General features: G+C 34.5%; 1 protein-coding gene across 4 annotated transcripts in view; it reads left to right on the top strand.

The window, feature by feature from the left end:
* Positions 1 to 12,349, top strand: part of foxn1 (forkhead box N1) — a 28,072-nt gene extending 15,723 nt beyond the window's left edge. For 2 of the 4 annotated variants that reach the window (XM_048160472.1, XM_048160473.1), the window contains exons 3-10: positions 1,100 to 1,249; positions 1,928 to 2,251; positions 2,585 to 2,692; positions 5,565 to 5,683; positions 6,762 to 6,858; positions 7,385 to 7,592; positions 10,614 to 11,078; positions 11,403 to 12,349. In XM_048160472.1, coding sequence (XP_048016429.1) covers positions 1,118 to 1,249; positions 1,928 to 2,251; positions 2,585 to 2,692; positions 5,565 to 5,683; positions 6,762 to 6,858; positions 7,385 to 7,592; positions 10,614 to 11,078; positions 11,403 to 11,671 — 1,722 coding nt within the window. In that variant the 5' untranslated portion in view covers positions 1,100 to 1,117 and the 3' untranslated portion in view covers positions 11,672 to 12,349. Of the gene's footprint in view, positions 1 to 903; positions 960 to 1,099; positions 1,250 to 1,927; positions 2,252 to 2,584; positions 2,693 to 5,564; positions 5,684 to 6,761; positions 6,859 to 7,384; positions 7,593 to 10,613; positions 11,079 to 11,402 lie in introns of those variants that run through there. The other 2 variants (XM_048160471.1, XM_048160474.1) reach the window with 2 other exon arrangements.
* The last annotated feature ends 1,105 nt before the right edge of the window (positions 12,350 to 13,454 follow it).

Below are 13,454 nucleotides of genomic sequence, written 5' to 3'. Positions count from 1 at the left end.
AATATTAGATATTTCATGCTATAGTCAACAAATTTATGAATATTTTGAATAACAAAGGAAAAATTAAATGAAAGCAGATTATCATTCATACAGTGCTGCGGTGTGTCACATAAAAAGCAATGACGCGTCACCATGGAAACCATAAAGTGATACGTTCTAAATAACGGTCGCTTCTAAAAACTCACGCTGGGGGGTCAGCCAGAATATTTAAAACTTACGTGTGAAAGGGTTAATGACGTCACTAAAACAGTTTTTTGACTAACCTCCGCCCACAGGAATACACAAAAAAGGGGGCGTGGTCTTGTTTGGCCTTCCCAGGGACGCTGTACTTAGAGATCAATGGTTACAATTTATGTTTAACTCGGTTCCCGAAAATTATAATCCACATATAAAACTATGTGCATCTCCACGTTATGGTAAGAGGCGTGACCTTTCTGGGCAAGGTACGCTAAGAGCTGCTGTCGAATCACAACACAGGAACCGCTGGCACAATCAGAACTCGTTACGTATTTCTGAAGGAGGGACTTCATAGAACAAGGAAAAAACCACGAAAAACGGGACCTTTAAAATGGTGCGTAAGTGTGCATGTCGCGGATGTCCTAATCGCCAAAAACAACCACGGCGACGTAAAAGTGCATTATCAACGCCGACAGATGAAAGGATTCAATGGAATCAATTCAATGGAAAGGATTCCGGAAGAGAATACAATGCTGAATAAAGTCGTAGTTTTTGTTATTTTTGGACCAAAATGTATTTTCGATGCTTCAAAAACTTCTAACTAACCCACTGATGTCACATGGACTACTTTGATTATGTTTTTATTACCTTTCTGGACATGGACAGTATACCGTACATACATTTTCAATGGAGGGACAGAAAGCTCTCGGACTAAATCTAAAATATCTTAAACTGTGTTCCAAAGATGAACGGAGGTCTTACGGGTTTGGAACGACATGAGGGTGAGTCATTAATAATGACATAATTTTAATTTTGGGGTGAACTAACCCTTTAAGTACCTCTTCTTCTTTTTTTTTAGCTATTTATCTTTCTGTCTACAAATAAGACTAAAAAGCTGATGAGCTGTTGTGTTGTTTTGAAGAGGCAGGTTGTAGGGACGATGTCCTCTGCGTCCCAGGGCCTGTCTTTTCCACCCGTAAGCAGCAGCAGCAGCTCACCAATTCCTTCTCCTTGTGAACTACAATCCTTTGACCCTCTTGGGTCGCCCTGCTTTCAGATGCCAGAGTCACAGGTATTACTCATTTCATTTTAGAATTTGTTTTTAAGCAATTTTGTATTAGTTTGTTTTGAAGTTCTTATCTTATAGAACGATAGATAGAACGATAGAACGATAGATAGAATGATAGATAGATAGATAGATAGATAGATAGATAGATAGATAGATAGATAGATAGATAGATGGATGACTGGTTCTATAACATCATTTTAGACTGTTCTCTAGTTGCCGCTTCTTAGAAACCTCTGCCCGCCAGCTGCTCTCATTACGACAGTGTCACAATTATTACTTTTTGATGAGGACATGAACCTCCGCACAAGGCACTGTTCAAGGACACAAGACCCTGGGGCAGAAATAGAAGTATTTCATCCTGCCTTTTCACCAAATCCTTTTGATTTAATATTAATTAATTATGGCCCCTAGGGAAGGCTGTATGTCACATTAAATGCTTTTATGGACTCTTTAGTAGATCAAAGATTTTTACGTGCTACTGCATTTCCACTTGGAAAACTGCTTTATGTTAAAGAGTGCATTCATTAGAAATGAAACGGCAGCATTGCTTTACATGGAATAGGTGTTGCGTGTATTGATTCTTTGCAATTTTAAGTTCTATGAATTTCATATTGCTGAGCTAATATGCATATTTTATAGATATTAGATGTGTTTTTACATTATTTTGTTGTTCAATCCTAGTGTCACCAGAGCAGTGTTGGAGAGGGGTTTACACTGTACTCCCAAAGAGAAAGTGTTCCCTACAGGCAGAAGAGTGCTATTGCAGAGCGCTTTCGTAGACACAGTATAGACGGAAGCCCTGTTGAACAAGAATCTGGCCTGACTGAGAACAATCACTACCATCCGTACAGGCGTCAATGCAGTGAAGGGGCCATCAGTGAGGTTCAAACCTTCAGTTGTCTCAGAAGAGCTGGACTGGCTGGGAAACTCACTACGGCCAATGGATTGGAGGAACAATCCTCATGGAGTCCATTAAGCACTAATGTGGAGACGACTAGCATCATGGTGAGACTGAGGGACTGTTTAAACAGAAAATTTAAGATTTCTCGTTCAGATGAAAAAAAGAGATTTCCCATTTTTAAAGGATTTTGCACAGTATTTAGTTATTCGTTTTCATGGATTTCGTTTAAAAGAGCCTTCAAGGTTTTACATATGTATATAAAACTTTGAAGGCTCTTTTAAATTCTTGCCAGCATATTTAGGCCAGGGGCAAAAGACATGGAAACAAGAAGATTTGCCAGGCAGATGTGCAAGCAGATGTCCTTATTACACTTTCTAAAGAAGCATTAAAATATGATATGTTACAACTAAGTAAATCATGGTCTGATCTTGGGGCAGGGAACTCAAAACCCCTACAATGAGCCTCAGACGAGCTCTGAAGATCCTCCCAGCTACACATCAGTTAACCATCAGACGTACAGTGCCATCAGTCCTCTACAACATCAGGTACACTGGAAAGAATGTGTGATATACTAATTATATAAATATCATTCAAAAGTTTGTTCATGTATGTCTTGTATGCTCACCAAGTCTGCATGTATCATTTTAGGATTCTTTAATGAATAGAAAGTTAAAAAAAAATATAATAATTTTTTTTGAAATACAAATCCAATTCCAAAAAAGTACAAATTGTGAATAAAAACAGAATGCAATGATGTGGAAATTTCAACATTTTATTCAGAATACAACATAGATGACATCAAATGTTTAAACTGAGAAAATGTATCATTTTAAGGGAAAAATAAGTTGATTTTAAATTTCATGGCATCAACACATCTCAAAAAAGTTGGGACAAGGCCATGTTTACCACTGTGTGGCATCCGCTCTTCTTTCTATAACAGTCTGCAAACGTCTGGGGACTGAGGAGACAAGTTGCTCAAGTTTAGGAATAGGAATGTTGTCCCATTCTTGTCTAATACAGGCTTCTAGTTGCTCAACTGTCTTAGGTCTTCTTTGTCGCATCTTCCTCTTTATGATGTGCCAAAGGTTTTCTATGAGTGAAAGATCTGGACTGCAGGCTGGCCATTTCAGTACCCGGATCCTTCTTCTATGCAGCCATGATGTTGTAATTGATGCAGTATGTGGTCTGGCATTGTCATGTTGGAAAATGCAAGGTCTTCCCTGAATGAGACGACGTCTGGATGGGAGCATATGTTGTTCTAGAACTTGGATATACCTTTCAGCATTGATGGTGCCTTTCCAGATGTGTAAGCTGCTCATGCCACACGCACTCATGCAACCCCATACCATCAGAGATGCAGGCTTCTGAACTGAGCGCTGATAACAACTTGGGTTGTCCTTGTCCTCTTTAGTCCGGATGACATGGTGTCCCAGTTTTCCAAAAAGAACTTCAAATTTTGATTCGTCTGACCACAGAACAGTTTTCCACTTTGCCACAGTCCTTTTAAATGGGCCTTGGCTCAGAGAAAACGCCTACGCTTCTGGATCAAGTTTAGATATGGCTTCTTTTTTGACCTATAGAGTTTTAGCCGGCAAGTATTTGTTTTCTGGAAGTATTCCTGAGCCCATGTTGTGATTTCCATTACAGTAGCATTCCTGTATGTGACGCAGTGCCGTCTAAGGGCCCGAAGATCACGGGCATCCAGTATGGTTTTCCGGCCTTGACCCTTACGCACAGAGATTGTTCCAGATTCTCTGAATCTTTGGATGATATTATGCACTGTAGATGATGATAACTTCAAACTCTTTGCAATTTTTCTCTGAGAAACTCCTATTTTTCGCCACAGCATTGGGGGAATTGGTGATCCTCTGCCCATTGACTTCTGAGAGACACTGCCACTCTGAGAGGCTCTTTTTATACCCAATCATGTTGCCAATTGACCTAATAAGTTGCAAATTGGTCCTTCAGCTGTTCTTTATATGTACATTTAACTTTTCCGGCCTCTTATTGCTACCTGTCCCAACTTTTTTGGAATGTGTAGCTCTCATGAAATCCAAAATGAGCCAATATTTGGCATGACATTTCAAAATGTCTCAATTTCAACCTTTGATATGTTATCTATAGTCTATTGTGAATAAAATATAAGTTTATGAGATTTGTAAATTATTGCATTCCTTGTGTCCCAACTTTTTTGGAATCGGGTTTGTATAAATCTAACATTATTAAAGTCTTTACTGTTACATTTGATCAATTTAATGCATCCTTAATTAATAACAAACAAACAAATAAATAAATAAATAAATAAATAAAAATCTTACCCCAAACTTTGAACTGTAGTGTAAGTTGATATGATTACTGTAGGCAAACCTTGACATGTGTTAGTAGATAGAAATGCTCACATTATAACAGGTTTTGGATGCATTTTCAGTCAAAACATTGGCAGGAAGTTCTACCACATCCTCAAATAGACAAATAACGAAGATTTGCTCTTGTTGAACATGGGTGTAGTATGTAATGAAAGCTTAAAAATTAAACAAGCAAAAATAATTAGTCCTGTGAAAATGATTAATCACGATTAATGACAAATAACATAAAAGTTTGTGTGTGTATAAATATATATACAACAGTTCTTACTGGTTCTTGAATCTGATTGGCTGACAGCCGTGCGATATACAGTACTAGTAATAATGGTACTCCTACCTTTTCACTGTTTGTATCACTTCGCTTGTATCACTGTCATGGCGGGCGAGCAAATCCACTGTTTTTACAAATACTACACTTGTTGTACCATGAACTGTAGTTTTAAATGTTTTTAGGCGAGAATGTAGTTGTTTAGACCTGAAATTTGTGACTTGTATTTAATCATAGCGGCTATTTTACTATTTGTTTTGACGCCGTCAGCGGCCGTTCAGTGCTTGTGTACCCGAAGAGAACAGCTTCATCTCGGCCAGCCATTCGGGTATTTGCCGCTGGCTCTTATTTAGATAACATTAGTGGCTAAAAATATAATTAATTTGGGGTATATCAAATGGGCAATCTTTGGTCTTATTAATCTATTACTTGTTCCAGAGCAAAACGATTTGGGTTAAGGGGAAAATTCTATTTCATAATTATATGACACTCAGTTGTTGTTCTTATTTATTTACATACTTGAGCCTTCAAACTGTTGTATAAATGCAATATCACACTCGTGATGATATATATGTGTGTGTGCATAATGTACTCATATATATTATATTTAAAAACTGTTGTTACATGCGATTAATCACGATTAATCGATTTGACAGCACTACAAATAATGTACTAGTTTTTTATTTACCAATAATTACACAATTAAGCATTCATTCCTCTACAGTATTGTCTTCAACACTTTTTAAAATTGAGAAGAGTTATATTGTGTGTATGTATTGTCTCTAGTTTTACTCTTCAAGAGGAATAGACACGGTTTCTCACTACTATAGCCAAAGCCTCTCATCACAAACATCTCAAGACAATTCTGCCCAGACACTCTACCCTAAACCTGTCTACTCTTACAGGTACGTATATGCACCTACCTGTATTATCCTGGTAAACTAAGACATATTTTCAAAATAGATCACTTTTGAAACATCATCTAAAACCTGTTAGTTCTAAATAGTCTCAGGGCCCAAAAATTTTTACAACAAGTACCATGTTTAAATGTTTGTCATTTGCTTGAACACATAATAGGCAGATATAAATACATAGAAGTGATGAATGGAGTAAAACGTTTATATTTCTTGTTTTAAATGTGAATACATCTATGAAAGATTGTATTACTGTATTGTGTACAAAGAGAATCACAATGCCAAAAAAGCATTTTCAGTAACTTTAAGGACTTTTGGATTTTTGAAAACAAAATAATGGATTGATGGAGAACTAATAGTTACAACCGCGGATCAGTTGTGCACCACAAACACGTCTTATTATGTGAAAGCACAACGAGCCTGTGCTGCTTCTGCACCGCATACAAACTGCATATGCATTGCAAACGGAGGATGTGTGAAACAGGCTTCAGTCTGTGGTGAGGATTTATAAGCTACTTACAGTTGGTGGTGACAAGTGACTGAGTGAGTCACTGAAAAAACACTGATTCCTTCAGAAACAAAACATGTACAACATAACCATAGATATATATTAATAGATGCCTCACTAGCGGCTGTTTATGGGCCGCTATACAATTTTAATATATCAAATAATACAGTAATACTAATTAACTGTATTAAATGATGACCAGCAAATATTTTTTAACAAATATTTATTTATCAGAATGTCTTATAAAACATATATATTTAATCAATACAAATGTAGTTACAAATAATAATAAAAAAACTAAACTGCTGACAACTGCTAAACCATATAATCAGTCATCTGTTATGAAAAGATTAATTCCTATCATAATTCATTATACCACATACCAATAAAACATTATGTGAATGCACTGTCACTTTAGCAAGTGCCTGCCAAACGCATATGTGAAAACATTAAAAAAAAACATCACAACTGACAATACTTCCAAACAAATCAAAATAAAACAATGCATCACAATAGTCTTGTCTTATTAATGATTCTTCATTGTTGAATATTTCTTTGCAGTATTCTCATCTTCCTGGCTCTGAGGAATAGCAAAACAGGCAGTCTGCCTGTAAGTGAGATCTACAGCTTCATGACAGATCATTTCCCCTATTTCAAGGTAAACTGCACTACCACTTCTCAGAAAAATTTCTACATCTAATATGCATTGATCTACAGTGAATAGTAGAGGAGGATTCTGGCAAAGGGCTGTTCATGAGTAATGTAGCAAATACAGAATGTAAACAGATTTGTTCCTCAAACTTTGTGGAAAATGCCTGTCATGGCATGATTTTTATATGCCTGATAATATTAATTCATCCTCCTCTTGGCTCTGTGCTGGTAAAGGGATTTACAATGTGACATTATTTTGGCTTATCATTAGGTAAACATGCAGATTCATACCGATCCAGTGTTGACTTCACTGATTGAAAGGTTGTAAGAAAGATATTTCTTTATTTATTTAGAGAACTGACTGAAATAACTGGATCTCTGTTTTAGATTCAGTGTTTTTCTGTGCACACCCTAGAATACCCTAACAACATCATGGCAACCACTCAGAACACCTTAGCCACTGCCTCGCAACAGCTTAGCGACCACCGTCAACAACCACTTCACAACCTTATGTTTCATTTCTGATTCCTTAGACAGCACCTGATGGCTGGAAGAATTCTGTCCGACACAACCTCTCTTTGAACAAGTGCTTTGAGAAAGTAGAGAACAAGAATGGGAACTCCTCTCGAAAGGGCTGTCTGTGGGCCCTGAACCCAGCGAAGGTAGAGAAGATGCAGGAGGAACTTCACAAGTGGAGACGTAAAGACCCGCTGACTGTACGGAGGAGCATGGCCCGACCAGGTGCGCAGAGGGTTCAGCTGCTAATTAAGAAGATTGTATATAGATTGTATTATTTTATAGATTGTAATATTCAAGGTTCCCAGTGCAGGTGTTGTGTCTCCATGCCAAATTATTAAACCCTCTACCTGATTGCCTAATCTTAACCCCACCCCCCAATCCTAACTACACGAGAAAAAATTCATCAAATAATTTAACTAATTTGTTCTCATAATCTAACAACTTCTTTCTCCTAATTTAATGACTTTATTCTCAACATTTTATCTAAACTTTTTTTCTTGAAATTTAACAAGTTTTTTCTCGTAATTTAATGACTTTATTCTCAACATTTTATCTCAACTTTTTTTCTCGTAATTTAACGAGTTTATTCTCAACATTTTATCTCGACTTTTTTCTCGAAATTTAACGACATTTTTCTCATAATTTAATGAACTTGTTCTCGTAATTTAACGACTTTTTTCTCGTAATTTAACGAGTTTATTCTCAACATTTTATCTCGACTTTTTTCTTGAAATTTAACAAGTTTTTTCTCATAATTTAATGAGTTTATTCTCAACATTTTATCTCGACTTTTTTCTCGAAATTTAACAAAATTTTTCTCATAATTTAACGAATTTGTTCTCGTAATTTAACGACTTTTTTCTCGTAATTTAATGATTTTATTCTCAACATTTTATCTCAACTTTTTTCTTGAAATTTAACGAGTTTTTTCTCGTAATTTAACAAGTTTATTCTCAACATTTTATCTCAACTTTTTTCTTGAAATTTAAACGAGTTTTTTCTCGTAATTTAACAAGCTTATTCTCAACATTTTATCTCGACTTTTGTCTTGAAATTTAACAAGTTTTTTCTCGTAATTTAATGAGTTTATTCTCAACATTTTATCTCGACTTTTTTCTCGAAATTTAACAACATTTTTCTCATAATTTAACGAATTTGTTCTCATAATTTAACGACTTTTTTCTCGTAATTTAATGACTTTATTCTCAACATTTTATCTCGACTTTTTTTCTCGTAATTTAATAAGTTTATTCTCAACATTTTATCTCGACTTTTTTCTTGAAATTTAACAACTTTTTTCTTGTAATTTAACGAGTTTATTCTCAACATTTTATCTCGACTTTTTTCTCGAAATTTAATGACATTTTTCTCATAATTTAATGAACTTGTTCTCGTAATTTAACAACTTTTTTCTCGTAATTTAACGAGTTTTTTTCTCGTAATTTAACGAGTTTATTCTCAACATTTTATCTCGACTTTTTTCTTGAAATTTAACAACTTTTTTCTCGTAATTTAATGAGTTTATTCTCAACATTTTATCTCGACTTTTTTCTCGAAATTTAACGACATTTTTCTCATAATTTAATGAATTTGTTCTCGTAATTTAACAACTTTTTTCTCGTAATTTAACAAGTTTATTCTCAACATTTTATCTCGACTTTTTTCTTGAAATTTAACACGTTTTTTCTCATAATTTAATGAGTTTATTCTCAACATTTTATCTCAACTTTTTTCTCGAAATTTAACGACATTTTTCTCATAATTTAACGAATTTGTTCTCGTAATTTAACAACTTTTTTCTCGTAATTTAATGACTTTATTCTCAACATTTTATCTCGACTTTTTTTCTCGTAATTTAACGAGTTTTTTTCTCGTAATTTAACAAATTTGTTCTTGTAATTTAACGACTTTTTTCTCGTAATTAAATGACTTTATTCTCAACATTTTATCTCGACTTTTTTCTTGTAATTTAATGAGTTTATTCTCAACATTTTATTTCGACTTTTTTCTTGAAATTTAACACGTTTTTTCTCATAATTTAATGAGTTTATTCTCAACATTTTATCTCAACTTTTTTCTCGAAATTTAACGACATTTTTCTCATAATTTAACGAATTTGTTCTCATAATTTAACAACTTTTTTCTCGTAATTTAATGACTTTATTCTCAACATTTTATCTCGACTTTTTTTCTCGTAATTTAACGAGTTTTTTTCTCGTAATTTAACAAATTTGTTCTTGTAATTTAACGACTTTTTTCTCGTAATTAAATGACTTTATTCTCAACATTTTATCTCGACTTTTTTCTTGTAATTTAATGAGTTTATTCTCAACATTTTATTTCGACTTTTTTCTTGAAATTTAACACGTTTTTTCTCATAATTTAATGAGTTTATTCTCAACATTTTATCTCAACTTTTTTCTCGAAATTTAACGACATTTTTCTCATAATTTAACGAATTTGTTCTCATAATTTAACAACTTTTTTCTCGTAATTTAATGACTTTATTCTCAACATTTTATCTCGACTTTTTTTCTCGTAATTTAACGAGTTTTTCTCTCGTAATTTAACAAATTTGTTCTTGTAATTTAACGACTTTTTTCTCGTAATTAAATGACTTTATTCTCAACATTTTATCTCGACTTTTTTTCTTGTAATTTAATGAGTTTATTCTCAACATTTTATTTCGACTTTTTTCTCGAAATTTAACGAGTTTTTTCTAGAAATTTAACAACTTTAATCTCGAGATGGTTTTATTTTTTTTATTATTGCTTGGCCCTAATCCTCTTCCGTAGTATTTATATATAAAATGCATGTATTTATTTATTTAATGTTTCAGCGAAATTCTGTATGTTTGGGGTGTTTTTTTATTGGTTTTGAAAGAAGTCTTTTAAGCTCACCAAGGCTGCATTTATTTAATCAAAAATAGTAATATTGTGAAATAATTTAAAATAACGGTTTTGTATGTGAATATAATTTTAAAATGTAATTTATTCCTGTGATGACAAGGCTGAATATTTAGCATTATTACTCCAGTCTTCAGTGTCACATGATCCTTCAGAAATCATTCAAAGCTTATTTTGTGCACAAGAAACATTTCTTTTTATTATTATCAAACAATTGTCCGGCCTGATATTTTTGTGAAAACTGCGATACATTTTCCCCCCAGAATTCTATGATTAATATAAAGTGCATATATATATATGTGTGTATTTATAGTTCCCATTATGCTTATTGTTTCAGAGGAGCTGGAACGTCTGCTTGGGGAGAGGCCTGAAAAATTGAAGACTCTTGGAGCTCCCTTCAGTCTACCAAGCAGTCATTCACATTCTCATTCCTTAAGAGCTGCCATGCATCCTGCCTACGGACACCAACCTGTCCATGAGACTAGTGTCCTGCATCAGAAGTCTCTCTACAGCCCTTTACCCTCTCAAACTGTCGTCCCGCCTCCCCCCTACTTATCGCCAGACCCTTCAGCTTTCCCGTACTACTCTCCTGTCACCCATCAGCCCTGTGCTGGGCACCCCTCCAGTCCCAGGACAGGCAGCTTGGATTCACCTTTACCAGCACACACCCCACCAAGCTACAGCACCGTCCTGCAGGCTGGTCACAGTGCTACAGCAAGCATGCAGGAGCTTCTGCTGGACGGAGAAAACAGTAATGATGTCGATGCATTAAATCCCAGCCTCACAGATCTACAATTACATGGTAAGACCGAGTTAGATCTAAATGATTGAAAGTCTACACTGAGTATCGCAACTGTTTAGATCTGATTTGTGTGTCCCGTGGCAGATCATGGTCCCAGATCATGTAATTTTCACCTCTCAGAACTTTTAAAACTGTTTTGAGTTTTTGTCTGCTGAAAGTGTTTTTTTTTTGTTTTTTTTGGAAAGATGTATCAACAGTACAGTTCACTGAATGCATGCATTCTCTCCCTCACAACCTCATTTTCATTCCTGTAAAATTAAAAATGGTGCTATGTCTTACCCTGTCTATTTTTGCTCATGTCATGTTCTCTGTCTTTGTTTAAAGGGAATCTTTGGGAGGAGCTGAGGAATGACAGCCTCGCTCCGGATTCACTGGTAGTTATGGACACAACCCCGTCACTACTCCAGCTCAGTCCCAATCAAGCACAGGATGGCGTGGGGGTCTGTGGGGGTCTATTGGAGACTGAAGGTGGGGTGCAAGGCAGTGTTTCTGGGCTGTATCTCAGCGGGCTCTGCACAACCGCATTCACCAGTGCAGACAACATGTCAGGTCTACTTTCTTCCTCAGGAAACACTCCTATTCCTCTTCTATGAGAAAGTAACCTCTGTGTAGCATCCCATCAAGCCATCTCTATTTTTCCAAAGTAGAAAAGTTTATATTTTTGAATGTCTAAATTGTGTGACTTCTATGCTGAATGGTGCACTTGAGTTTTGACATTAGCTTTAATGTTTTTAATGCATAAATGTCCAATCCCACTATCAACGTTTTTGACTTCAAGGCCCTATTGTCCACAACAATATTCAAAGACCCCATGATTTTTCGACTCATTTATGATTTATTGGATAAGGATTAAGGAAAAAAAAAAAAATGTGTACAGAATTTCTTCCTGAAAAAAATCATAACTACTGAATATGAATATAAAAATGAATATTTATATTAATGTATATAACTGCCCATGCAATTGTAAGATTTTATTAATTCACATGACCACAAAGTTCTGTAGTTCAAAATCACTTTAATGTCTTTAAGTTTGCTGAAATTCAACAATATAATAATATTGTTTGCTTTTGTGCAGGTGTTTTGTTTGTTTTTTAAATCTATAAAAGTGTTTGACTTGGTAAGATTTTAATGAGACGTTGTGGATTTGCTGTAGTCAGTATTGATTATTGTTTGCATTTGTCATAGCAACCACTAGGGGGTGTGTTGCCTCTTTTTTATACTGTCTTTCTACAGTAATACACATTAAAGGCACTATAGCAAGTTAAAACAGATCTCCCGAATTGCAGGATTTTTACTGTGACTGTGATGTTTGACAAAATACTTCAAATGGTTCATAATCTTTTATTAAGCAAAAATTAGTGCCTTATACTCGAGTCCCTCAGGTGGGCATGTCTGATTTATAGCAGAAGATCGACACATATGATCACAACATGTAAACATGATGGTTATTGTAGTTCTATACTAAATGTGAACATGCATTTAGTCATCTCACTTGCACAAAAACACATTCAGTGTTCCTGAAAATGAATAAAAACAGTGAAATACAAACGCAAACCTGCAATAATTAATTACGTTAAATTACACAAACATACTTTATGTATTTAATCTCACTTTCTCAGTTTATTAACTAATGCATTTGCCGCTGACCTTTGATGATCCAATTCAACCATACTAATAAGCCAAAATTACTTGAGATAAACATCACATTTGTGTTTCATTTTTGAGTTTTTATTGCTGAAGTAAGAGTGTTGAACATCTCTTCTAATCTTCTGCAAACCAGAATGGCAGCAAAGTTGAAAGGTTTGTTTGCGCTGTGCTTTCTGCTGTACAAGCCTGAATTTGCATTTCCTTTAGCCTGAGGCTTATTCATTTCACTTTCGGTGTAAAAGGGCCTTTCCGTCTGCCAAACATAAACCTATTTTTTTTCTTCTTTTTTTGCTATTAAAAAATAAACAAGCAAACCCAGACAGTTGAGAAAAAGTAATGCAAATGTAATGTTACATTACTTTCCATAAAAAGTAACTTAGTTACTTTTTAGGGAATAACATTATATTAGTGCATTACTTTTAAAAGTAATTTTCCCAGACACTGCTAATAATAATAAATGTTTCTTGAGCATCAGTCAGCATATGATGCTGAAAATTCAGCATTGCCATCACAGGAATAAATTAAGTTTTAAAAATGTTTTTAATTTTTTTTAAACAATTTACTGTATTTTTGATCAAATAAATGCAGCCTTGGTGAGCATAAGAGACTTTGAATAAAATAAGAAAAATCTGATTCCAAAATTGTTAAGGGTAGTATACAATTAAAGCATTGTTTTATCTGAATTACAACACTATGCAGGTGTTTTATGAATAAAAGTAAAGAATTGAA

This window comes from Megalobrama amblycephala, linkage group LG16, assembly GCF_018812025.1.
Source record: "Megalobrama amblycephala isolate DHTTF-2021 linkage group LG16, ASM1881202v1, whole genome shotgun sequence".
NCBI lineage: Eukaryota > Metazoa > Chordata > Actinopteri > Cypriniformes > Xenocyprididae > Megalobrama > Megalobrama amblycephala.
The sequence above is the reverse complement of the archived record's forward strand: the minus strand, read 5'-3'. Positions and strand labels throughout refer to the sequence as shown.